This window comes from Canis lupus, chromosome 26, assembly GCF_048164855.1.
Source record: "Canis lupus baileyi chromosome 26, mCanLup2.hap1, whole genome shotgun sequence".
Taxonomy (NCBI): domain Eukaryota; kingdom Metazoa; phylum Chordata; class Mammalia; order Carnivora; family Canidae; genus Canis; species Canis lupus.
This window is the reverse complement of record NC_132863.1, coordinates 21,837,862-21,864,027: the sequence shown is the minus strand read 5'-3', so window position 1 is coordinate 21,864,027 and position 26,166 is coordinate 21,837,862. Positions and strand designations below refer to the sequence as shown.

General features: G+C 50.3%; 2 protein-coding genes across 6 annotated transcripts; one reads left to right on the top strand and one right to left on the bottom strand.

Annotated features, from left to right (window-relative positions):
• Nucleotides 1-526: 526 nt before the first annotated feature.
• Nucleotides 527-6,771, bottom strand: TMEM74B (transmembrane protein 74B). 4 transcript variants are annotated; one of them, XM_072800391.1, is made up of 2 exons: nucleotides 6,344-6,771; nucleotides 527-1,544 (listed from the first exon to the last, which is right to left on the bottom strand). In XM_072800391.1, exons 1-2 carry the CDS (start codon nucleotides 6,483-6,485, stop codon nucleotides 805-807), a joined length of 882 nt encoding a protein of 293 aa, XP_072656492.1. In that variant the 5' UTR covers nucleotides 6,486-6,771; the 3' UTR covers nucleotides 527-804. The 4 variants fall into 4 exon arrangements, with proteins under 4 accessions (XP_072656492.1, XP_072656493.1, XP_072656494.1 ...); XM_072800392.1 differs by lacking the exon at nucleotides 6,344-6,771 and adding an exon at nucleotides 5,324-5,587; XM_072800393.1 differs by lacking the exon at nucleotides 6,344-6,771 and adding an exon at nucleotides 5,120-5,206.
• On the top strand, nucleotides 5,662-25,939 carry C26H20orf202 (chromosome 26 C20orf202 homolog). 2 transcript variants are annotated; one of them, XM_072800401.1, is made up of 4 exons: nucleotides 5,662-6,559; nucleotides 19,291-19,332; nucleotides 19,754-19,905; nucleotides 23,796-25,939. In XM_072800401.1, exons 3-4 carry the CDS (start codon nucleotides 19,843-19,845, stop codon nucleotides 24,027-24,029), a joined length of 297 nt encoding a protein of 98 aa, XP_072656502.1. In that variant the 5' UTR covers nucleotides 5,662-6,559; nucleotides 19,291-19,332; nucleotides 19,754-19,842; the 3' UTR covers nucleotides 24,030-25,939. The 2 variants fall into 2 exon arrangements, with proteins under 2 accessions (XP_072656502.1, XP_072656501.1); XM_072800400.1 differs by having other exon boundaries at nucleotides 5,663-6,559; nucleotides 19,291-19,367.
• The last annotated feature ends 227 nt before the right edge of the window (nucleotides 25,940-26,166 follow it).

Genomic DNA, 26,166 nt, shown 5'->3' with positions numbered 1-26,166 from the left:
TTGATCCCAAGACCAAAATCAGGCAGTAGCAAACTCTGGACTTGAACTCAGCCTAACCAGGGGGCCTTAGCAGGGCTCTTCAGCAGGACTGTGCGAGCTGCTGGATGTCCAACAGGGGGTAGTCATCAAAGTGGGGCTAGAAAATGGCAAAAGAATGGTGAACAGCCACCCTCCTTTCCTGCAGGAGTGGCCAGATGCAGAGATCTAGTGGGCTCCTCTTCCTAGGGCAAAACTGGAGGGGCCCCGGGGATCATCCAGCCCACACCTCTCACTTCCCAGGCAGAGGGACTGCGGGCTGGAGAGGGGACGGTCACCTCAGCACTGATTTCTCCTCTCATCGGGAGGCCACCTTCCAGCAGACAGTCAGTGCTGAGAGGGCATCCCCTCCAAGGTCACCCAGCACCCACACCTGGCTGATGAGGGCAGCAGAGATCCTGGAATTCCCCAAGGCCTGGGGAACAGGATGGGCAGCCTTTCAAACGGCTCTCAATCCTCCAAAATGCCAAGAAACCTTGAAACTTCATCCTCCAAGGGCAGCATTTCCAAACTTTTGTATTTTTAGCAGCAGAAGCCATCCTCCAAACAGACCTTATGCAAAACCTCAAGCTGCAAACAGATCAGGGGGCCACTCTGGCACGTGCAGCCCGGTCCTGACCCCAGGACTCCCCCCACCCCCACCAGCACCCAAGGCTCCTTCCGCAGGGCCCTCCATGGAGCTCAGTCTGCAATGCCAGACTCGGGGCGGCGGCCGGGGGGGAGCTTGTCACCCTGCAGCTGAAGCAGCCAGACAGGGTGAACTCTTCCTTAAGACCCCTGAAAGGTGTGGCTGCTCTCCGAGACCTGGACGACTTCGTTCTCCACCAGAGCCTGGCCGCCCTCCCCATTGAGCTGTCTCATGCGCAGGTTAATGGAGCCGTAGGTCTTCCCGGAGCCCCTGCCGGGGACGAAGGTGGGCCGGCGGTACAGCTCACCCTTGCACAGGGAGACCATCAGCAGGACTGACAAAAGCATGCCGCCCACTGTGAGCAGCCCCAGGCCCGCGATGATGCACCTGTCCAGGTGGGAGCCCAGGCGGGCATAGTACGTCTCCAGGCGTTCCATCTCCCGCGCTGTCACGGTGTCAGGGTTGACACGGGCCTCCCGGGGGATGGCGTATGCTGTCACCACCAGGAGGATCCCGCTCACCAGGAAAACCAGAGCAGAGACGAAGCCATAATCCACCGGGCGGCTCACGGGCTCTAGGCCGGGCCCCTCTTCTGATCGCAGGGATAGATCGTCCCGCTGGGATCGGGGCTGTGAGGGGATGCCCCCTGGGGGGCTAGGGGACCGGCCCAGTCTGGTGTTCCCAGGGTTCTGGAAATGGGTCTCATGCTCCTCTGAGGAAAAGCAGACGTTCTCCACACCTTCCCGGGGCAGAGCCACTGGGCCCAGAGGAGCAGGTCTCCTTGGGATCTGGGGGCCATTACGCAGTGTCTTCAGTTCCAGACCAGGGGGAGATGCCATTAGGAAGGAGGGCCCCCGCTCATCCCTTGGCCCCTTGGCAGCTGGAAGAGAGGAGAGAAAGTCAGTCAAATTTAACACACCTCTACCAAGAGCCTGCTGGCGCCAGACATCACACTGAGGCCAGGAGCAATGTGAGGGTGTCCTGGGCACCGTTCCCATAGGGGAGCCAGCCAGGCAGAAGAGAAGATGGGGAATCAGACAATGGAAGAGCAGTGCCATCCCATCCAGGTCAGGATGCTGCTTCACCACTGGCTGGCGCGTGGCTTTGGGCAATTTACTTATCCTCTCTGGGCCTCGGCTCCCTGTCTATGAAGGGACAATAATACTACACCTCCCTACTTAATGGGACTGGTGTCAGAACTGAAATCATCCACATCAAGGACTCAGAACTGTAAGTGCTCAGTTATCATTCAGACAGTGGACACCAGGTGCAGATCCCAGCTCCGCCACTCGAACTGGGGGAGGTGATGTGACCTCTCTGGACTCAGTGTTCTCATCTGTTGAATGGGAATAGGCAAAACACCTCCCTCCAAAGGTTGATGTGAGGATTTCATAAAATAATGTAAGGCCTCAGCCAGTTCAATTAATGGACATTGTTGTGATGAAATGAGGGTGACTTCACGCAGGGTGGGGCGCGGGACAGAGATGATGAAGATGGTGTGAAGACGAAGAGAAGAAAGGGAAGTTTCTAGGAGTTGCTAGCATTTGAGCCGGACCTCAGAGGATGAGTGGGCAATCCCCCCGCAGTGAGCGGAGGTGAGGACATTCTAGAGAGGAGTGCCTCAGACGTCAGCTGGGACCAGTTCCCCAAGGACGCTAGAGGCTAGGCCAAGGAACCAGGAAGGCTAGGTGTGGGCACAGGGAGTGCTGACATCTGCCTAGGTTTCAGGGAGCTCTCTCAGACTCCTGCGTGGAGCCCATTGGAGAGCCATGAGGTCAAAGCTGAATGCCTTTTATGGAAGTAGAAGATAGGGGGGCACCTGGAGGGGCAGAAGGGGAGCTGAGGATGGGGGACGGAAGGGGGCACTGCTGCTCAAAGAGGAGATACACCACCCAAGCATCCGAACATACACCCACACACACAGACAACACATATGCATTCCTGTCAAAGAATGCCAACTTCAGCCAATGGACCATATTTGGCTCAGAGAAGTTTTACTTTTTTGTTGTTTCTGGTCTGTTCATTTGTTTTTGAAGTAGTTGCCAATATATAAAAAGCAAAAGATTTTACATTTTAAACTTTGGATTCCTGGCTTCTCTTGCAAAATGGAAGAATCTGGCCAACGTAGGTCCTCATTCCCTCACGACCACACTCAGCTGGACTGGATGATGTGTCCTCCCGTAGGCAGATGCAGTGCTGCCCCCGCTCCCAGCTCCCGGTTCAGGCCCCTTCCCCACCTGACCCCACTGAAGAACTCCTTTGTTCCCTGTACACACCGACATCCTGGGGGCACATATATACCCAGCGCTCCAGGCACACAGACCCAAGTCCCCATGCTGCACAGAGACCCCCAGGTACAGAGTGGCTCACACGCCCTGGTGTGCCAACACATATACACGTGATTCTAGATGTTTCTCTGTATTGCCATGCCTGAGTTTATCCTCCCGTGCCCTGTGGTTCTGTGTGTGTGTGTGTGTGTGTGAGAGAGAGAGAGAGACAGAGACAGAGACAGAGACAGACAGAATGAGAAAGAGAGAAAGAATATGAGCAAATGAAGTGCAATTGAATGGAACAAATGAATGAATGAAACTCAGAGCCCCAGTGCAGGAAGGCACGTTTTTCAATCTTTCTGATCTTCCTTCCAATGTGGACTTTGCAGCAGATACTTCCTCTTAGCACACACAGGGCCTTTCATCTGAGTACAAAGCCTGTTTCCACTTACAACCCATTCCTACCACCACGTCCCTCTTTCCCAAGTTCCAATTTAATAAACGTTTACTGAGCACCCGCCTGCCCTGTGGCAGACTCTCCTGTAACCTTCACCAGCCCCATGAGCAGGAATTACTATCTCTGCTTTACAGACTGTAGCCAAGATCCCCTGGCATGCATGTGGGGGCCAGAAGTTGAACAGTTTCCCTAAGAATTGTTACCACCTACAGACCTGCGGCCCCACCTTCCCCTGAACAGGTGGTGTCATTCCACCCTCCCTCCCTGGCTCTTCCAGCCCCCACTCGTAGACTCTACTTTGTCCCACTGTTTAAGGCCACAGTGAGCAGCTTGAGGGCAGGGATGTGTCTGAGTCCCGTCTGGATCCCAGCCCCCTGGCTTGGAACACTGCCAGCGCTCAGGAATGGCTTGGCAACCAGCCCAGGCAGACAATCCCTCCCCCAACCCAGGGTAGCGGAACCCAGGGTAGCGGGGTACCTACTCAGAGCCAGGCTCTGCCCAGACTGTTCCCACTTTCCAGTAAATGGAGAGGCGAGATGTGGTGTGCTGGCTGGCTTTTTTACTCTTGGTACCAAACACATTTTCCTGAGTGCCACCACAAACAGGGAGGGGCAGTCGCCATTCCTGCCCAGTGGGTGTCTGGATGTGCCCCTTTCTACCCAGATCTTCAGCCTCCTCCACAGAATTCAGCTCCTGGAGTGGCGGAAGAACTCTCCTCCCAGACCAGCATGTTCATGCCTCCATATCCCAAGGAAACTCAGGGCACCCAAATTCTGGGAGCAGGGACCCAAAACTTTTTCTGAGGATGCCAGAGTTAGGAAAGGGGCAGAGAAAAAAAGAGGCCCCCTGTCACCTAGAGTTGTGATGTCTCCCACCCAGATTCAGAGATTCCCAGCAGTTATACAAGGGCATGCCCAGTTACCCCCACACAAGCGGAAACAGACATACTGACAAAGATGCTGGTGGCCACTGCTCACCACCCCCCTCCCAAGGGTACCGGTAACACTCCGATTTCATCTGCAGTCCAACAGGACCTGAAGGACGCACCCTAGTTCCACATTCACACCCCAGGGACCTTTTCCACAGGCAGCACCCACAGACCTGGGAAGCCACGCAGTATTGACCCGCAGATCCGCAGACCACATTGGGGCTCACACCCAGAGAAAGGGCAGGGCTGGTCAGCACACGCAGCCAACTGCCCCCGGGACGGCACCCACCGAGACCCGCCCAGGGCCCAGCACCCCACCCCACCCCACCCCACCCCCGTGCTCACTAACACGCGGGGAGACAGACGCGCAGCGGCTGCGGGTGAAGCTTCACAAAACCCAATCGATACACACACGCACGAGTTGTACACAAAGCCTCGGGGCGCGCACATACGCACACGCAGGTCCACGCTGCTAGACCCAAAGTTCCGCGCAGAGAGCCGGCAGCCCGGCCGTCCGCCGCACCGCGCGCCCTTCGGCCCGCAGCCCACGCCCCCCGCTCCTGCCCTCGGCCCGGACCCCGCCCGGCAGCGCCAGGCCGGAGCGGGCCGGGCGGCGCCGGGAGCAGGGCGGGCAGGCGGCCCAGCGAGGCCCGGCCCCGCACCGACCGGCGTGCGCCCGGGTCCCCTCGCCGCGTGTCCTTCGGCCGGGCCGCGAGGTCAGGCGAGCTCCCCGCGCCGGCCCCCCGCGCCCGGGGCCCTCGGCCTCCCGCCAGCCCCCGCCGCCCCGTCCGCGTGCGTACCTGCGCCGGGCCTCCCTCCCCGGCTCTGCGCGCGGGAGGCTCCCCGCCCGGCCCTCCCGGGGCGCCCGCCCGCCGCCGGTGTCTCCGCTGCGGCGCAGCCCGGGCGCGCGCGGGCCCGGCCGCCGCCGCCTCGCCCTCCCCGGCCCCCGCCCCCTCCCCGGCCCGGCCCGGCCCGGCCCGGAGCCGCTGCCGAGGCGCACGTACCTGCTCGCGCCGCGCGGGGCTCTACGGCGGCGGCCGCTGGGGGCTCCGGGGAGGGAGGGGCGGGGGCGGGGGCGGGGGCCCGGGAGCTCCCGGTGCGACCGATCGAGCTCCGCCCGCGGCCGGCGAGGGCGCCCGGAGAGTTCGCGCGGGGAGGCACCGGGAGGCGGCTGGCGGGCCGGGTGGCGGGCCGGCGGGGGATCGGGCTCCGCGCCCTCCCCGGCCCCGGAGGGCTTATCTGTTCGCCGGCGCCCCGGCTCGGGGAATTGAAGCTCTGAGCCCGCGGGGCTGGGTGCAGGGGCGGGGCGCGGGGGTGGGTGCCGAGGGAGACCCCTCCCCCGCCGGCGGCCTCCCCCCAGCCCCTCGCGGGGGCGCTACTGCCGCGCGCAGCCGGGTCACCCCCCCCGCCCAGCTCGCACAGCCCCCGGGTGGGACCCGGGTCCTCTCCCAGGTCCTTGGGTCGGGACGGTCTTCCCAGGCGCGTGCGGCTCCGTGGCTCAAGGGCGCCACCTGAAGGCTGCAAGGAAGCTCCTGACGAACCCTCCCCCTTCCCTGCTCTTTGTGGGACCGCGGGGCGCAGGGTCCAAGGTCGAGTCCTCCTGGGAACTGCGGGTGGCCACACACACCGCCGCCCGCACCTCCTCCCGGGGGAAGCCTGCCTCGGGCCCCTTCGCTGGGCTGGCCCTCGGCGCACAGTGTTGCTCTGAGCTCTGAAAAGTCATTTTCTCTGCGTGCCAGCGTCCTCCGGGGACTGGCCGCTCCCAGAGGACAGGGCCCCTCTCTGATCCCCTAGAGCCCCGCGCAGTGTGCGTGGATGGATGTGCGTGGCTGGGCTCTCGCTGTTTCCTTTACAGGCCCGGGTGAAGGTGGAATCAAGTGAAGTGCCCAAAGCCAGAAGGTGAGGGGGACATTCCGTCTCTGGCCCGGGACAAGCCCCCAGAGAAGTTCAGTGTGAAGATGATGGAGTTTCCAGGAAGGCGTAGAGGCCAGATCCCTTGCATGTCCTCAGCTGAGTCCTCTCACCTCTGTGAGCCTCAGTGTTCACCTCTGTCAGCGGGATCATGAAAACGAAGGCTCTGGGAGGCTTTCCGAAGATCAGTCGGGCGTTGGCCGCTGAAGGGCAGGCGGATGAGGATGTCCCGTCCCGGCTCCTCTGCCACCTCATGGGAGAGCCTGACGTGTCCTGCCCCAGAGGTCTGTGCAGTCCGTGCCAACCAGGATTGCTTGCCTGGAAACTGGGTGCGTTTGCCTTTGAGGCTGGTGTGGTGGAGACCTGGGCGGGACCTTGGGGATGGGGACGCTTCGGTCCCTCCTTCCTGCCTTCAGAGTCCTTGTTCAGGACTTGGAGTGGAAGCTGGCCGTGGCGCCAGACTCCCGTGTGCTTGCCAGCACCGCCCCCGCCGCACCTGCGTGGTCTTGTGCAAAGGGCGCCAGAGCTTCTGGAGCCCAGCTTCTCATCTGTGAAATGGACATAGTAAGGGCTCGGGCGATTGGCTGAGACCTCCCTGTAAGGCACTCACTGTTCCCTCCCACAGTCATGCATAGTCCTGCCTCAGAGCCTTTGCCTGCTGTTCCTTCTTCCTGGGACACTCTTCCGCCTGATAGCCCCAGACCTCACCCCCCTCTTCCTTCGAGTCTTTGGTCAGATGTCACCTTCTCAGAGATACCTTCTCAAACCATCATTTTTTTTGTTGTTTTTAAGATTTTATTTATTTATTCATGAGAGACACAGACAGAGGCAGAGACACAGGCAGGGGGAGAAGCAGGCTCCCTGCAGGGATCCCTATGTGGGACTCGATCCCAGGACCCCCAGATCTCGACCTAAGCCGAAGGCAGACCCTCAACCACTGAACAACCCAACCGCTGAGCCATCCAGGTGCCCCCAGACCATCCTTTTAAAACTAGCAGGGCCCGGCACCCTTTAATCCTTAAAGAGTGACTCTGACTTCTCCATAGCATTTATCAACTCCTGACATTAGCTTATTTCTTTGTTTTTGTCACCCCCCCCCACCCCACCCCACTAAAAAGTAACTACCAAGAGGCAGAAGCTTGGCCTGTTTCCCTTCCTCCTGGATCCCCAGAGACTAGAAAAGGGGCCTACTCATAGTAGGCCCTTAATAAATATTTATTAAATGAGGAATGGAGAAAAGGAGCACATATTTACTGAGCACCTGTTATATACTGATTAACTAGGTAAACTTCAGCCCTACCCTCAAGATGCTCATATTCTAATGGAAGGAAAGCATGAGAAAATGTAACACTGCTACGGTAGTAAGTGCCACAAAGCAGAAGGACATAGTGCTGTGCCGAGCCTGTGACAGGGTGCTGACCAAGTCCAGGAGATGGAGATGGCTCTCCTGCAGAAACAAGGATTGGGCTAAGGTCCAAAGGATGAATTGCAGCAGTCTGATAAAGAGGGTAGAGAAAAGAGACCTGCCCAGCAGGGGGACTGGCATGCATAAAGGCCCTGGGAGAGGAGAAGGATGGTGTGAGGCTTGGCAGAGCCAGGGCGGTTGCCATGGAGGAACATGGGAGCAGAGGAGGCTGGACTGTCAGGAAGCAGGTGGCTGTAGGGCCCATAGGCCAGGGAGTTGGTTCTGACCCACAGAGCAGTGGCAGCCACTGATCTATCTGTGTGAGTAAAGAGTTAACAAAACCTCTTCCTCTTTTGCCTGAGAATTTGACCTTTGGTTAACTATCTAGCTCTGTTTCCTTGGAAACAGATAAACATATGTCCACTAGGTTACTAGGCAACATAGCTATGATAAAAATGACCCCTGAGGAAGAGGCTAGAATGATCCACATGGTAATTGATTAGAAGTGGAAATGTCAGGGGCGCCTGGGTGGCTCAGTTGGTTAAGCAGTTAAGTGTCTGACTTCTGCTCTTGCCAACATCTCAGAGTCCTGGGATCAGCACTATGTGGGGCTCACTGCTCAGCAAGGAGTCTGCTTGTCCCTCTCCCTCCCCTTCTGTTCCTTCCTCTGCTTGTGCTCTCTCTGTCTCTCTCAAATAAATTAATAAAATCTGTTTTTTAAAAAAGGGGAGAAATCAGTATGAACTCATGTTTAACTTAATTTAGATGCAGAAGATTACATACAGAAATATTTATAGATATGTGTATGTACACAGGTTAGTGTACACATGTACATTTCCTCTCTCTAGCAGCTCAGAGAGCCTGGACAATGATGCTGCACAGTATCGAGCACACACGGTGCCCAAACTTGGTTTCTAATACCATTCACCAGCACAAGGAACCAGGGAGAAATGGCTGATTCTGGGACCGGAGCAGGACATACATGCTGCTGGAGAGCATGGAGTGTCAGGAAGTAAAGAAGTCCTTCAATACACAAACACACACACACATACACACAATGATGAGGATGTGTCAAAGGACATAAGGAGCCCCTAAAAGAGCTTTCAAAAGCTGGACAATTTTGATCAAATAAAATAAAGTATTATTGAATTGTAACCTAAAGTATAACAAATGAGAAAAAAAGAGGGGGGAGAAAAGATAAATCTCCCACAAAAAAATTCCAAATAAATAGATACTCCGTCCCCAAGAAGCAGAATATAACTCCCCAGTTCTGAAGTGTGGGATGAGTATGGTCACTTTCAGGGCGTACAGTATGAAGAGGGGATAACTTTACAGAGGAGAAATGTGACAGATATAACTACCTCTGCCACATGATCAAGGTCAACATCAACAGATTATGTTGACAGCCTGTACCCTTGATATGATATCATGAGAATGGCACTTTACCTCTGCAGTCTTCCTCCCCAAATCCACAATCCCAGTCTCATTATGAGATAAACATCAGACAAATACCAATTGACAGACATTATACAAAATGCCTGATCAATTCTCCCAAAATGGTCAAGGTCATCAAAAACAAGGAATGTCTGAGAAACTGTCACAGCCAAGAGGAACCTAAAAGGATGTGACATCTAAATGTAGTGCGGTATCCCCAGTGGGATCCTGAACAAAAAAAAGGACATTAGGTAAATACTAAGGAACTCTGGATAAATATGGACTTTGGCTAACAACAATGTATCCATATTGGTTCATTGGTTGTAACAAATGTCTTGCACTAATGTAAGGTGTTAATAAGAGAGGAAGCTGGGTGCCAGGTATATAGGAACTCTTGTACTACCTTCCCAATTTTTCTCTAAATTCAAAATTGTTCTTAAAATAATTTAAAAAAAAAAAACAAGGATTGAGAAATTGGTAACCTACATCTGGAAGGAATAATAAATACCTGGTAGAAAAATCATACTTTGGGCTTCCTGAGCATGGTGACTCCTGTAACTGGGCAGGTCCAAAAATATTGGCTCCCTTGGGGCATGAAGCCTTTAAGCTGGGATGGCTCCTGCACCCACTGATGGGATCCCATCTCCTTGCACCGATGCTTTTACTCTGCTGGCCAGCAGGAAGGAACCCCACTGAGAGAAGGGCCTGGTGCTAGCATTCATTGAATGCCATGCTAAGGTTCCTGTCCTATATCCTTCAGAGTAGGTCAATGCCAAGTATGGCTTATGGTCATCTGTTGAGTGTGCATGTGTATTGAACCTGGGAAGACCCCACACGCACACTGCAGTGGGTGATAAGCAAGAGAGTGATGTGGTCAGATTTGCATTCTGCAAACATTCTCTCTTTGGCTGCTCCCAGGTGCAAGGGGACAAGAGAAAAAAGAGACCATTTGGGAGGCTATTGTGGTCATGTTGGCACGCCACAAGTCTTCAATCAATTTCCTGTTTGTGCATCTATCTGGTGATGTCTGAGTCTGTGAGAGGGAGACAGCATGCATGCTCTTCTAGAATATTAGAGCATCACTTAATTCAGAATTTTTCAAAGAGTAAGGATGCATAACATGATTTTAGGTGTTATAGAGAGAAATGTGCTTTGGTTATATATTGCTGCCTAACACACCACCCCAAAATTTAACAGCTTGAAAGAAAAATCACCATTTATTTGCTCAGTTTTGCTGTTTGGGCTGGGCTTGGTAGGGACAGCTCAATTCTGCTCTACATGGTGTCTGCTGGAGTGGTCCATACTGCTGGGAGTTGGCTGGAAAAGCTCAGACATGGCCATGTATCCAGGACTTGGTTCTCATTGTCAGTCATCAGCTGGGCTTTTCTGTTTTCTTCTACATTCTCTAGGTAATTAGCTTGGGTTTCCTCACACAATGGTGCTATCAAGGTGGTCAGTTTTTGTATGGCACTTGACTTTCCCCAGAATACATAAGAAGAAGCTGTTGGAGCTTCCTAAAGCTGGGAGTTGAGGGGCGCCTGGGTGGCTCTGTTGGTTAAGCATCCAACTCTTGATTTTCACTCAGGTCATGATCTCAGGGTTGTGAGATCAAGCCCCATGTTGGGGGCTCATTGAAGCCCTGTTTGTTGCAAGATCTGCTTAGGATTCTTTATCTCTTAAAAAAAATGCTGGGGGTTGAAACAGACGTGGTATCAGTTCTGCTGCATTCTGTTGCTTTCGTGGAGGTCACAGTCTAGTCCAGATTCAAGGAGGAGGGGTCTACATAAAGATATGAATACCGAGAGGTGTGGATTACTGGGGATGGTAACAGTCTCCCACCCTCTAGAGCATATCTGTATCTATACTCATACACACACACCTCTATGTATATATGTATTCATTTTAATGGCTGGGTATTTATTTTAATATATTTTAGAAAAATATGTAACTAGCCTATGAAACCAGAGATATCATGGATAACATTGCTTAGAGTGAAAGAGAAAAAACAAATACAAGTGTCTATAAAATTGGGGCAATGTACTCTACTGGTTTTCTCTAAAATTTACTCTCCTTTTCTCCCACTGGGATAGAACCCTTGATCAGTACCTGGCACAGTGCCCTTGGAATAAGGATTCCATTTCCCCGCCCCTCTTGAAGTTAGGTGTGATCAAGTGGACAGTAAGCCATTAGACTGTCAGAGGAGGTGGGATGTGGGCAAAATGTATTGAGTGTTCTTAAAGGAAGGGGATATACTCTCCTCTTCTTTTGTTATTCTTGCTGCCAGGATGCAGACTTGATGGCTGGAGCTTGTGCAGCCATCTTGGACCATGAGTGAAAGCATGTTAGGATGGAGAAGCAACAAAATGGAAGGAATCTGGATCCCAAATGACCATGAAACAACCAGCTTGGGATAGTTTTATTTATGAGAGAAATAAACTCCTCTGTTACATAAGCTACTATTAATTGGGATTTTCTCTCACTCAGAGGAACTATTCCTATCTAATATGGTCAGCTTAAAGACAAATCAAAGTAGAGGTAGTGGGCAAAAATTGAGAAAGAGGAACGTGAATGGTTGGAGTTTGAAAAATATAGATCAAAACTGCCCCTCTGTGTTCGGAGTGAGGAAAATCTGGAAACAGTGTGTCCAGGAGGGTGATATGAAAACATAACCCAGGTAAGATTGAGGTTTTGCTATGTGAAGGAGGAGGCAGTAAGGAAAAGTGTTCCTGGAAGAGCTAACAACACTTAAACAGAGATGAAGTAATACTAATGAATTACTTGTGTGTTTATTCAACAAACACTTATATAACCCTCCCCATATGCCAGACACTGTTCTAAGAGCTTTACAAATATTAACCCACTTAATCACCATAACCAGCTTGTCACATAGGTGGCTATTATTCCCATTTTTAAAAAATATTTTGTTTATTTATTCATGAGAGACATAGACAGAGAGGCAGAGAGAGAGTCAGAGGGAGAGGCAGGCTCCCTGCAGGGAACCTGATGTGGGACTCAATCCCGGGACCCCAGGATCACACCCTGAGCCAAAGGCAGATGCTCAACAACTGGGATGCCACCCAGGCATCTTGCTATTATCCCAATTTTAAGATGAAGAAACTGAGGCACAGAGAAGTTAATTATTTGCCCACAGTCAGTATACCAGAGACCTCTGATTCAAATCCAAACCTCCGGAGCACCTAGGTCGCTCAATCAGTTAAATGTTTGACTCTTGGTTTTCTGCTCAGGACATGACATTCCCTCATGACATCAGGGTCATGATCTTATGGTCATGAGATCAAGGTTCGTGTCAGGCTTGAGACTCAGCACAGAACCAGCTTGAGATTCTCTTCTCCCTCTCCCTCTACCCCTCTTGCCCATTCCTCTGCTCTGGAGCAAGCTTTCCCTCTCTCTCTCTCTCGCTCCCTCCCTCCCTCTTTCTCTAAAATAAATAAATAAATAAAATCTTCAAAAGAAAAACCCTCAACTCAGTGCTCATAACCACTATGCTGGGTCCCATCATAATTTTCCAAGCACATGTAAAATTTCTGAGTTGTTAACATTATTCCCATTTTTACATTTGGAAAAACTGAATGCCAAAGAGAAAAGAGATTGTCCTATGGCCACATAGAGGCTTAGTAGAAGCGTAACCAGAACCAAGGGCCTCTGACTTCCTGATTGATTCCGGGACCTCAGATAAACCTAAAGTTCCAGGACTGATTGGCCATATGCCTACTGTCCCCTACCCCATTCACTCTCATCTGTCTCTGGGCATCTTGCTGAGTTCTGGTGTTTGGGTTTGTTCACTTGCTTTATATTTACCCTCCGGCACCAACCTGGCTCATCTGGTTTTCCTGGAGCTCTGATGCTTTTATGGAGTGGCTCTGATATCACGATAACAGGACATGCTTTGGGGATTTGAGGAAATGAATTGGTGGCCTTGCATTCTTCAGGCCCTGGAAGGAGCATCCACACTACCCTACATGCACACGCATCTTCAGCCAGCTCAGCCTACATTTCTTTCCTCTCCACTGGGTCTGTCTGAAGCTCCCAGCCTTGGAGAATGAAAAACTTGCATGCTGTGATTTCTCCCTAACCTGGAGAGAGAAAGAAGGGGAATCAAGACTCCTGTCCCCAGGCTCTGCAAAAGCGAGCATCTCCACCTAGCAGCTCTATGAGGACAGGGGCCTTGTCTCCTCTCATCCACGTGCCCTTCTTCCCGGGTCAGCACAGGGTCAATGTACTGGAGGCAGTGGGCTACCTGGATTTAAAACACCCCTTTGGGAGATGGTGAGTCTAGGAAGAAAGGAGGTGGAGAAGCCTTGATGGAGCACCTGTGTGCCACCAGTCCGTGCTGCACTTCATGTGGGTTATCTCCCCATGACAACTTAGTAACTTGTAGCTCATTTACCAGAGGAGGGAACTGGAGCTCAGATCAATCAGGCAACGTGCCTCAGAGTCACACACCAAAGCCAGCTGAGGTCCAAGACATTCTCCCTACTGTCCCATCCTGTTTCACTAGTCTGCACCACCTCATCAGAGGCAGAAGCTACACTTCCCTGACATAGGATGTAGGACTGTGTACTGGATACCTGGACATTGGACAGTTGTGTGTAGATAGGGTACCTATGTACCATGGAGCCAGCATACCATGTACAGGACACTCACATGCAGCACAGCGTGTGCAGAAAGAGGTGAAAGGGACTCATGTGTACAGGGCACATGAGGATAGGATGTATTATAGGTTCAGTTCCCCCAGAAGTAGACCTAAGACAAGAATTTGAGGACAAGTGGCTTATTTGGGAGGCAGTCCCAGGAAGCACTGTAGAGGAGTGGGAAAATGAGACGGAGAAGGGAAGGCCCCCAACACACTGCAGGGGCATCGATGAGCATGTGACCGCTGTGGGCAACTGGAGGTTGGTCCTGCTAGATTTCTGAGAGTCAAGGGAAGGCAGAGATTTACCCACTGACCGCTGTTTGTCATTGGTGAGGGCTGCTTCCATACTCCAGTCTGTCTTCCACACAGGTCAAGCATATTTCCTAAGCAGAGAGTCAGTTGCGTTTTGCAGTAGGAGGCCTGGACACATATGGAGAAGGTGGGGGTTGAGGGGATATGAATGGGGCTCTCGCAGCATTTGTTGCAAGATCCAGGAGTATGAGGCATGCGCTCAGGACCTGCAAGTGCAGAGATGCAGGGCGTGAGCAGCAGACAAGTGACTGGATCACTGACCTTGCTTGTCTGGGCTGAAGTGGGGGCCTGCTGGAAGGGGATAAGCAGCCACAGAAGGAAAAGTGGTGTTGGGCCCCCCAAGCCAGCTGGACCCCATCCTTGTGCTCCCTCTAGTTGGTACGTTACCATGTGCTTGCATGATGAGACAGGAGACTGGGAGGGCTCAAGGCTGTCACAATGTGGAGGCTTCTCTCTGCTAAACTTCCACCTCATTTGCATTTTGAGAAGTAGGGATGAGGGCAAAGGTGCCCAGGGTACAAGAAGAGATATCACCAAAAGGTGAATAGAACTAAATGTCGTCTCTAAGCCCATTTGCCCCATCTAAGAGATGGGAATAACTCTGCCCATGTGCCTTAGGGCAGATCTCTTCTTGCCTTTTGGCTTTCCTCTCTGCCCAGGGAGCATCATGGATGTCCTCTCTCTGCTATGAACTTCACAGAGCTGTTATGAGGAACAGATCTGGTCACAAACAAGAAAACATGTGGAAGAAAATAAAATACACTGGGGCAGGGAGGATTGTGGAAAGGGCCTGAGAGGAGGAAATCAAGAAGCCTGGCCTCTGCTGCTAGCTCTGCTGCTATATTTTTAGGTCATTGGCTTAACTCCTATAACAGAGATCCAAAATAATAGTGTTTTCAATAAAACAGAACTTCTTTCTCCCTCATGTTAAGGGAGTTAAGGGTTGGCAGTTAAGGCTGGCATGGTGGCTTCACCAAACACGAGAGACCCAGGTTCCTTCTATCTTGTTGCTCTGCCATCTTCCCCCTCGTGGTCCAAGATGCTGCTCCACCTCCAGCCCTTTGGTCTATGTTCCAATCAGCAGAAGGAGGACAAAGAGAGGGGGAAGGAAACCTCCTCCTTCCTTTTAAGGGCACAACCCAGAAATTGCACACATTTCTGTTCATATCCTATTGGCCAGGGTTTAATCATACAGTCACACCTACCTGCAAGGGAGTCTGGGAATGTAGTCTTTTGCCATCTGTTGCCATGAGGGACAACCTGCAATTTTTACCACAGTTGCTAACTTGTGTGGGCAATTCACATCTCCAGTGGACCTATAGTTTTAATTTTTTTTAATTTGCAAATTCATTCATTCACTCATTCATTCATTCATTCGTGAGATATATATACATATATACGCCATGCTTATAGTATAAAGAATGATTTTTTTAAAGATTTTATTTATTTATTCATGAGGGACACAGAGAGAGAGAGAGAGAGAAGCAGAGACACAGGCAGAGGGAGCAGCAGGCTCCATGCAGGGAGCCCGATGTGGGACTCAATCCCAGGATCCCAGGATCCCAGGATCACACCCTGAGCCAAAGGCAGATGCTCAACCACTGAGCCACCCAGGCATCCCTAAAGAATGATTTTTGAACCACTTGATTGCTAATGGATCCTCTCTCTAGCTAGACCATAGGTCCCAGAGGTCTGGTGTGAGATCTTTCTTGCTCACTACTAGATATCTGCAACATCCAGTGCAGGGTCTGGCACACAGAAACCATATTATCAGCTGCCCATGGATGATGAATGGATGACTGTTCTGGCTTTTGTTTTTGGTGAGGATATTTTTCCTCACTCAAGGGTTTAAGTTTTTCCCTTTTCAGGCCTCCTTGCTCCACCACCCCTTATCCCTGTGTGCCAAGCCTTGCTGAGCCTGTGAAATAAAATGTGCTGTGAGCCAGAATCTTGAGAGTGGGATTAAAAATAAATGAAAGTGCATCAAAACAAGTTAACCACAAGAAATGGCTTTCCAGGGTAATTAGGCATCAGTGCTACAGGCCAAGGACAGAGCATCATCCTCTAATTTCCAAGTGCTCCTATCAACACCACTTCTGTGTTGGGCAGAGAACCCACTGGGCCTGCCCAAAAGGACAGCATGTGGCCTGGCTTGAGCCCTTCCATGACCCTCCACACTGGGAGACATCAAGCAAGACCATCCCATGAGGTCAGGGAGGACAGGTTCTAGTTCCAGTCTTGTTGCTCACCTGCTGGGTGGATCCTAGGAAAATCCACACTCCTTTGAGCCTTAGTCTCCTCATCTGTAAAAGTGGTTAATAATAGGCTCTATCTGCTACCAACTATCAAGCATGGAAAACAATGGTACCTACCTCACAGGCAGAAGTTCACAGCACCCTAAGCATCTCCATAATTTTTTCAGTGTTCCAGGCTCAAAGAAATACCAGAGGGTTGTTTATTAAGCATTTAGTTTCAAATAGCTTAATAATAGTTTGCCCAGCATCTGGCAGATGTCACCGTAGCTCCCTCAAAGTTGTAAAATATTTTGCAGGGTCTCTGTGGGTTTTCTGCAGTCCCTCAGGGGACCGGGGCACTTGGTTTGGGAACTGCAACCATAAGGTTTTAAGGATGAAATGGGGTTATGTATGTCAGGAGCTTAGCACAATGCCTGGTCTAGAGTAGAAGATCTCAATAAATGTTGGTGGTCCTAAATTATCCTTCCACTCTCATTCTGAAATCATCATCTTTCTAGTTCTTTCTGTGTCTCATATCACTGCCACAGCAATTCTTTCTGCCTCTGATTCCCTCCCTGCCTGCCGCCTTCTCTGTGGGCCCCTCCATACCCAGGTCCCCACTCCAGAACTAACTTCCTTTCTGGTCTAGAATTGGCGCTCCCACTTCTCCACTCCTCCCTGACTCCACACGAATGACAGGATCTCTTTGTAGGTGGAATGTGCTTCCCTGCCTCATAACTTTGGGCTGGGCCATGTGATTCCTTTTGTCCGGTGGTACATGGCAAAGCAACAGTGTGGAACTCTCGAGTCTAGGCCTTAAGGGGCATTATGTGGTTCCACTTGCTTTCTTATCCTTTGCCGCTGTCAAGAGAAAAACAAGCTTCCATAGCTCAGTGATGCAGGGAGGACCAGAGGCCCACGGAGCAGGCTCAGACCTGCAGACCTACAGACTATCCCAGTCAACCTACAAACTCAGGAGTAAAAAGAAGTGATTACTGTTTGAAGGTATGGAGTTTGGGAGAGCTTTGTTGCACAGTGTTCTATGACATTCCAACCTCTCCATCTGTGGCAAATTCACCTTCTCTGAGAGAAGATCTGATTAGGTCATTTAGTCACCTCCCAGGACACAGCTCCTTTCACACACTTTCATACCCACAAACCATTCTGTCCTGTCCCATCCATAGATGGCTTCCTCGGGCCAGGGCACTCACCTCTGACCCAGACCATTGCCCTGTAATTACAGGGTCATGTGACACATCATCTGTCGACTTGCCTGGAAGAAATCCATTTCTGGACCCTGTGGTTAGAAGGCATGTGAATGTGGCAGATGAGAGTTCTCAGACCCTCTCTGGTTCTAAAGAGTGACCCCAGAACCAGGAGAAGTTGCACATAAAATTTTCTCTGCCTATGGCAGTAAGTCTCAGGCTGCGTCATTTCTTTTTTTTTTTTTTTAATATTTATTTATTTATTTATTCATGATAGACATAGAGAGAGAGGCAGAGATGCAGGAGGAGGGAGAAGCAGGCTACATGCTGGGAGCCTGACGCGGGACTCGATCCTGGACTCCAGGATTGCGCCCTGGGCCAAAGGCAAGCACTAAACTGCTGAGCCACCCAGGGATCCCTGGCTGTGTCATTTCTTACAACTCAGTTTGGCAACTATTGTGAGTCTCATTATACCTAAGTCAGAAAGGATGAGGCCCAAGTTCACATAGAAAGTTTGGTAGAGCCAGAGTTGGATCCCAGGTGTCCTGGCTTCCTGCAGGACCACTTTTCCCACCTGGTCCATCACAGCCTTGCCAGGAGCCCCAGGTCCCACTTCCAAACCAGGGGAGCCCCTACCCCTCCCTGATCATTCATGCTGCACATCCTCACTCCATTGAGTGCCCCTGGAGAGAATTCTGTGCAGCACTTTCCTCCCACTGAATACCAGTTTACCACCCTAGCTCCTGTACCTACCACCAGAAGTAGTCGGGGACTACTCTAAAGGTACAGTCTTTTTTTTCTGTATTTTAGAAACATTTGCTTTCATTTTTACTTCTATAAATTCTATTTAGTTCTTTTTTGAATCCACCTTTTTAAGTTGTCTTTTCTCTTATATTTTTTTATCCCTTCTTGTATGAATTTAATTCTTTCCAAAAATACCTTGTTGTTATCTTCATCTGAAGTTGTTGGGAAAAGAGGCACCTAACCCTGCTGTTGATAGTGTCTGCTGACTCTTGCTTATGGTGGGCAGTTTCCTTGTAATTCTGAATTCTGAATTCATCTGTAGGGGAGCTTTGTCTCTGATCAACTTGTGCAGCCTAGGTTGAGGGCAAGTCCCTCCAAAACGGGTTGAGTTGGTTTTGCTGGTCCCCTCAGCTCTTTATCTGGGATCACCATGTTAATTCTTAGTTTGGGGTTCCTAGTTCATGTGGGTAGAATAAATTATTTTAAATCTTATGTGATAATAGATCCTATTTATTTCCATCATAATATTAATAATGATTAATGGTGATTAATTACTTATTGTTTGTTTCCATCCACTCCAATGTCCTCCAGGAAAGCTGGACCCATGTCTCTCTGATTTGGGGCCACATCCCCAGTGCCTAGAGCAGAACCTGGCACATAATAGATACTCAATAAGTGTTTGTTGAAAGAGACAACTAAAAAAAAAAAGAAAAAGAAAAAGAAAGAGACAACTAAAGAATACCCACTTCATAGTGTGTTGTGAAGGATAAACGATGTGTCTGTCGGCCTGTGTTTGCCCAATTAAAAATGAGGTTTTATTGTCTCACATAACAGGCAGATGCTGTCGGTGATTCAGTGACACAGTGGTCTCTAACGTCTCTGCAAGTTTTTTGGCCTTTGTCTCTGGGTTGCAAGATAATTATTGTAGCTCCAGGTATCACGTCCATATTCCAGGCTGAAGGAAGGAGAAGTTGGAGTTTAGGGGGAGCTTCACTGACATTTTTCCTTTTATCAGGAAGGTGACTTTCCTAGAAGTCTAACAGCAAATTTTTGCCTTAATCTCCTTTTCTAGAAATGGGTCGCGAGGACACTCAGAAGCTAAGGGACCTGGAAGGTGAACATTTCCCTTTAACTAGATTCTACAGAGAGGTGAGGAAGGAGGAAGGGGATTAAGGACACAGATGCAGTATGTGCCCCAAATGGAGTCATATGTAGTAAAGCCCTTGGAACAAACTAAGCCTTCAGAAAGGGATGCTTATCCTCCTAATTATTAATTTATAACTAATACTATACTAATAGTATATTGATAATTATTATCATTGAAAGCTTTATAGTCACTGTGATCCTATTGGCATCAGACTTTAGACTCCAGAACCACTGGGCCCTGAAGTGCCCATACCCCAGTGGTTTCCCTCCCTCCCTCCTTATTCTGTTCAGAATACTGAAGCCCTTAAAAAAAAAAAAAAAAAAAAAAAAAAAAAACCTACATTTTTCCAATGTAAGCCACTTCCTGCTCTCATTAACTCTATCCTCAGTGACTTAGCCAGACCCTGCTCCCTGCCTGAAGCCGGTCCCTCGGGCCCATCACCAGGTCAGTGACAACATCTTCTCCAAGGACACTGAGATGAAAACAGAAGCACCAACCACGAGTCTTGGACAGACCCTGGAGTGGCTGAGAAAGGAGCTGGTAAGGCTTTGCATTTCTTTTTACCTGATGGCCTCACTCCATGTCTTCTCAGGTTCCCTGGGCCCCCTCTTAGGAGCCCTTTGGCTGGGACAGAGGCTGCAGCTCCGGTGTAGGCCCAGCAGTCTCCCCCATGATACCAGCCATGCAGCACACCATCACTGTCTCGGGTGCCGGGATAAGTAGGTCATGGCCTATATAGGAGGAGGCTCTGGGTGCTGGCCCGACTGGCCTTAGAATTACACCAAAATCCTGGGAGTATGCCCAGCTCTGCTGCTGCATAGCCTCTGCCAGTAGCTTTCCCTCCATGAGCCTCAGTTTCCTTATCATAAAATGGGGGTGACAACAGTACCAACATGGCGTGGGTTATTGCAATAGTTTGGGAAGGAGACAGGTATAATTGACTTAGTGTCTGCTTGGCCATCAAAACCATGGCCCAGGTAGACATGGATCACACCCACTGTCCTAGCCCAGACTGTCTAGAAAGCAGAAGCCCACACAAGGATTGGGGTACTAACGATTTATTTGGAGATGCAGCCCCAAGCAGAGCGATGAGAGTGAAGGAAACAGGGTGGCAGCAAAGGGTGATGGTATGTGAGGTGATGCACTGTGTCACCAAGCAGGCCATCACTTTGCAAGGAGCCTCCAGAGGCCCAGCACACTCTCAGCAGCTGGTTTTCCTGGCTTTGGGCTTCTCTGCAGGGGTGGCAAGGGATCTGCACCCTGGGGGAGAGGGGAGAAGACGAACTTTGCCTGCCCAGCTCACTCCTGTCTCCTTCCTATAGGCATTTACTCACCTAAATTTATGGATTATGTTGCTTACTTCCCACATGGAAGTAAGCCTTGAGTAAGGCTTGAGTAAGCCTTGATGGCTCCTCAAGAAGCCAGGCCTTCTGCCTCTGTTTGTGCAGTTTTCTCCAAGTCCAAAAACAGAGGTATGCCTCAAAGCACATGGGGACACCAGCCAAGAGATAGAAAGAAGTTTGGATCCCAATAGGCCAGCTTCTCAGTCAGGGGAGAGACACATGGGACTGTCCAAAAATGATTTTCTGGGTTGCCAGGAAACAGATCAGCTGGGGACCCAAACCTGTTCTCATCCTAATGGAAGAGGCTGACCCAGTGGGGCATCTCATGGGACCAGGAGACTCTAGCTGCAGGAGGGGCAGCTTCTCACAGTCTCCAGGGATCCAGAGGCTGAGCAGGGGCCTTCCCCATGCTCCCCTAAACCCCGGGCTCCCACACTGAGTCTGCTTGGTTCCTGAACCCAAAGGGCCAATATCCACCTGATAAGGTACCCCTCTCTCACCACATAAAGAAGGAAAACAAGGCAGGGCTGGAGGAAGCCCACCTGGGTACAGCCTCCCAGGTCCAAGCAGCTCCCTCCACATGATGCCAAGAGATGGGAGCCTTGAGTCTCCACTTCCTGTTGCCAGACTTGTCAATTTCCCAGGCAAGCCTGTTTTCTCCTCGATCACATGGAATTGACATGACTCCATAAAGGCATCTCAGTGCTTATGCAGCAGGAAGCTGCATTTGACCATCAGGGAAGGATCAGTACTTCATGCAGTGAAGGAACACATTGGTAGCACTAACTACCATGGATGAAAGTCCGGTGCTCTCCCTCCTTTCATGGCCCTCACGTGATGGGTGATCATGGAAGCCCCAAAGGTCTGGTGGGATCTAACAGAGGAGAGAGACCTACAGCCATCTTGTGATGAGCCAGACCAGTCTGATGACTAAGGGGCATTCATTCAGAGGGAGGAAAGAGCTTTCAGTGCAGAACTTGAGCAAACTGAGTCCAGAGCACGCTGGACTGGATTAACCTGTCCCCCCTCTTGCCCTGTGAGAGGGGACATCTCCCTCCTGTTGAGGCCAGCTTGCTCAGGGGTTCCGGTCCTCAACTCCAAGGGCATGGAGTCTATCACCTTCCTTACCACTGCTTCCATGCTGGGTGCTGCCCTACGTTCTCACGAGCATGTGCCCAGAACTGGTGCTAAAGGTTGAACGATAAAAATGTATGGGAGGAAGACCCTAAAATTGAGAAAACACAGACATAATGGTGTCCCAAGAATTTGGGAAGAGGTGTCCCTGTTCCCACTCACACCACAGCCTGGGAAGCCCCAGGGTTCTCAGGAGGTGGCTCTCCTTCCTTCTATCCACTCTCTTGGAAGTGCAGGAAATGGGTCTTATCTTCACACTTGTAAAGTAGTTTGTCCTGAAAATAAAATACTATTCTAGTGAAGAGGGAGGCCGGGGTGGCTCAGCGGTTGAGCGCCTGCCTTTGGCCCAGGGCGTGATCCCGGGGTCCTGGGATGGAGTCCCACAGCGGGCTCCCTGCATGGATGGAGTCTGCTTCTCCCTCTGCCTGTGTCTCTGCCTGTGTGTGTGTCCGTGTGTGCGTGCGTGTGTCTCATGACTACCTATTCTAGTGAAGAGATAATGTTAATAATTATCTCTTGGAGAGACAGACAGACAGACAGAAGGGACACTGTTCCCAGTGGTGCCTCTGGGGGAGCAGACTGAGTAGCGGCATGGGGTGGAACAGGTGGGAGGGAATTTAACCACATGCCCTTTCTGTAGCTTCTCAATTTTGTATCACGGATAAGAATCACCTAGTCGAAAAAAAAAAAAAAAAAAAAAAGAATTACCTAGTCAGAAAGGTAAGGTTTTAACATCTTCTTATGAGAGTTATAGTTATACCAACCAGTGCTGGCAAAAGGAGAAATTTTTAGTGTTTACTGAATGCATTTAAAAAGAACATTAGTAAACTCTTTACGAAAGAAAACTGCTGGATTCTCCTATCTGCTTCTGCAAGTAATCAGATATCGTATCATGTGTCATATAGCTTCTGGAAAACTCCACTGTAGGCTCATAAGAGGATGAAAGGGCAGATAATATCTTAGTGTTGTAATGAAAGTCATTTTGACCTCCCCGAACACCTGAAGGAGTTTTTGGGATCCAAGGGTTCCCTGGACCGTATGTTGAGAATCACTGTTCCCAAGGACTCCTGCCTGTCTGCAAGGTATACTCCACTTTGTTTTATTATGAAGTCACGTGCACCTTAATACCTATAAAGTGATTTGTTTGTTGCAGTGAGAATTAAAGCATACAGTGGAGGTATAAATAAGAATAACATTTGAGGGGGATCCCTGGGCGACTCAGTGGTTTAGTGCTGCCTTCCGCCCAGGGCATGATCCTGGAGTCTCGGGATGGAGTCCCGCATCCGGCTCCCTGCATGGGGCCTGCTTCTCCCTCTGCCTGTGTCTCTGCCTCTGTGTGTGCGTGTGTGTGTGTCTCATGAATAAATAAATAAAATCTTTAAAATCTTTTAAAAAATCTCATGAATAAATAAAATCTTTAAAAAAAAATCTTTAAAAAAAATCTTTAAAAAATAAATAAAATCTTTAAGAATAACATTTGATAATGATGATGAAGATGATCATATAACTTGGTGGTCCAGCATTTTAAAGACTTTATTTATTTATTTATTTATTTATTTATTTATTTATTTATTTATTTATTAGATAGAGAGTTTGAGGTGTGGGGGTAGGAGAGGGAGAGACAGAATCTCAAGCAGACTCCCTGCTGAGTGCAGAGCAGCATGCAGGGCTCAACCCTGAGATCATGACCCGAGCCCAAATCAAGAGTCCAAGGCCCAAACCACTGACCACCCTGGCGCCCTGTGCATCTCAGATTTTAGAGCATGGGCTAACTCATTCAGTCCTCCTAAGAGCCTTGAAAGGTACAATTTGCTTTCCACTTTGCAGATGAAGAAACTGAGGGTTGGGTGGACTCGGCTTCTGCAAGGCTGCAGGTTTGTCTCCAATGAGACAGTGATGAGAACAACCTTCCTGGAGAACTCCCAGTCCCCTCACACTGATTCTGTCTCCTAGGCTGAGATGCAAGTGCAAGACCAGAGACTCCTGCTCACACTGAGGCATCTTCACAGCGTCCTGGAGGAGCTGCGTACTGAGAGCGCCCACTGGGAGGATGCCAGGTCCAGCGGAGGGACGTCCCCTATCAGAGCTCGGGCAGGCTCTGAAACCAGGGGCCGCCCTCCCGTCTCTTCCAAAGGGCTCGCCCAGCTCATACGAGGGGAAGACAGCAGACGAAGCTCCCTCCCTTAGCTGGCCAGGCCTGACCCCCCGGGGCTTGAACCTCCCACCACTTGTCCAAACTTTGATTGTGATATTGCTGGGACAAAGCCCTGGGAGTCAGGGAGCTGGGGCTCTGGGTTCTTGTCTGCATTCATCTGCCGTGTGTCCCTAAACCCATCACTCAACTTCTCTGCGTCACTGGTTCCTTTTCTGCTGCCCCGCCGGGGTTTTGGTGGGACACAAATAAGTTATCAGATGTGGACATGCTTTGAAAACACAAACATGTTACATGGCCTCTGGCAAAGCTCCGAGACATCAATCCTGCCCTCGCGCATTCCCCCCCAGGTGATTGTTAAACAAGAGCTCAATGTGTGTAGTAGATGTTTCCTGTTGCCATGGTGAACAACAGACCCCCACCCCCACCCCCACCCCATTCACAGTGACTCCACAATTGTTTACTGTCTTCCCAGTAGGTCTGCACTTCCCTCTCTGAAAGCCACAGGCTCCCACCACTCTGGCCAGAGGGATGGGCATGAGACCAGGCCTGGCCAATAAAAACTCACGGTCACCCTCATAACATGATTGGCCCAAAGGGAGGGCATATGACTCAACAGAGCCAATCACAGTCCTTCTCTGGGATCACTCTCTGGATGGTGTTGCCACTGCATTTGCCAGGCAGGGCCTGCCAATGGCCACATTCCCCCAACAGGTGAAGCGGGCATGAGTGCATTAAGGAAAGAAAGAGAGGAAGAGGGAGGGCCACGGAGAGCTGGGCAGAGAGGAAGGGCGCTGGCTGCTTTTAGTCCCTGGTTTCAGGCCCTAGTTCTGTGAGTTACTCCTGCGTTCTTTCCAGTGACGGAAACCAGTAAATGCCACCACCACCACCATCCTCCAGCACACACACCAGTTTGGTTTTGGTTAAGCTGACTTGAGTAGAGTTTCCCTCAGGTGCAAACAAAACGATCCTGAAGAACCCAATCCAGATGTTCAAAGAAGCAAAAAGCAATGCTGAAGAAAAGGGCATTTTGCTCACTCGGGGTTGGCAACAACAGCCTTTCAACCGCAGACTGGGGACTGTGATGTAGCAGAACACTCCGTCATATGGGGTGCTGGGGTCATGACTTCGACAACTTGTATCTGCCCATAGGAGAGACTTTAGCTAGGAGAAAATTTTAAAGGCTTCGTGTTAAGATGATCCAGTTATTGGTAGGACTTTTTATTATTGAAAATCCACTTGCATGCTGTTAGGATACTGTTTTTATGGTTTTGAAAAAGTAAACCCCTGTATACAGAAGCAAAGTGTGTGTGTGGATGTTATCTGTACAATGTTTCTAGTCAGACTAACCTGGGATTTTAATACAGTCTTTGATAAAATAAAAAAATACTTGTCTACCAACAGCTGAATGGGTAAACAAACATTTTGTGGCATGTTCATAAAATGGAGTATTAGTCCGCCTTAAAAAGGAAGGAAATTCTGACACAAGCTACAACACAGGTGAACCGTGAAGACATGATGCTAAGTGACATGAGCTAGTCACAGAAGGACACTGTATGATTCCACTTATATATGAGGTCAAATCTATAGGGGACAGAGTGGAATGGTGACTGCCAGGAACTTAGGGAGGGGACAGTGGGGAGTTAGTGTCTAAAGGGTACAGAGTTTCAGTTTTGCAAGATAAAAAAGTTCTATGGATAAATGGTGGTGGTGGTATGACTGTGTGAATATACTTGATACCACTGAACTGCATGCTTAAAGGTGGTTAAAATGGGAGTGCCTGGGTGGCTCAGTCAGTTAAGTGTTTGCCTTCAGCTCAGGTCATGATCCCAACATCCTGGGATTGAGCCCTGAGACACAACAGGCTGCCTGTTTAGTAGGGAGTCTCCCTCTCCCCCCTGCCCCTACCTCCCACTCATTCACTCTCTCTCTCAAATGAATAAAATATTTTAAAAAATGGTTAAAATGGGGATCCCTGGGTGGCGCAGCGGTTTGGTGCCTGCCTTTGGCCCAGGGCGCGATCCTGGAGACCCGGGATCGAATCCCACGTCGGGCTCCCAGTGTATGGAGCCTGCTTCTCCCTCTGCCTATGTCTCTGCCTCTCTCTCTCTCTCTGTGTGACTATCATAAATAAATAAAAAAATTTAAAAAAATGGTTAAAATGGTAATACT

Excerpts from the sequence above, each read along its gene's own strand:
- C26H20orf202 (XM_072800401.1), top strand. The coding sequence starts at position 19,843 with ATGAAAACAGAAGCACCAACCACGAGTCTTGGACAGACCCTGGAGTGG. Across the intron at positions 19,906-23,795 it reads AGTGGCTGAGAAAGGAGCTG|GCTGAGATGCAAGTGCAAGA; the intron begins GTAAGGCTTTGC and ends TCTGTCTCCTAG.
- TMEM74B (XM_072800391.1), bottom strand. The coding sequence starts at position 6,485 with ATGAGGTGGCAGAGGAGCCGGGACGGGACATCCTCATCCGCCTGCCCT. Across the intron at positions 1,545-6,343 it reads GAACACTGAGGCTCACAGAG|CTGCCAAGGGGCCAAGGGAT; the intron begins GTGAGAGGACTC and ends CCTCTCTTCCAG.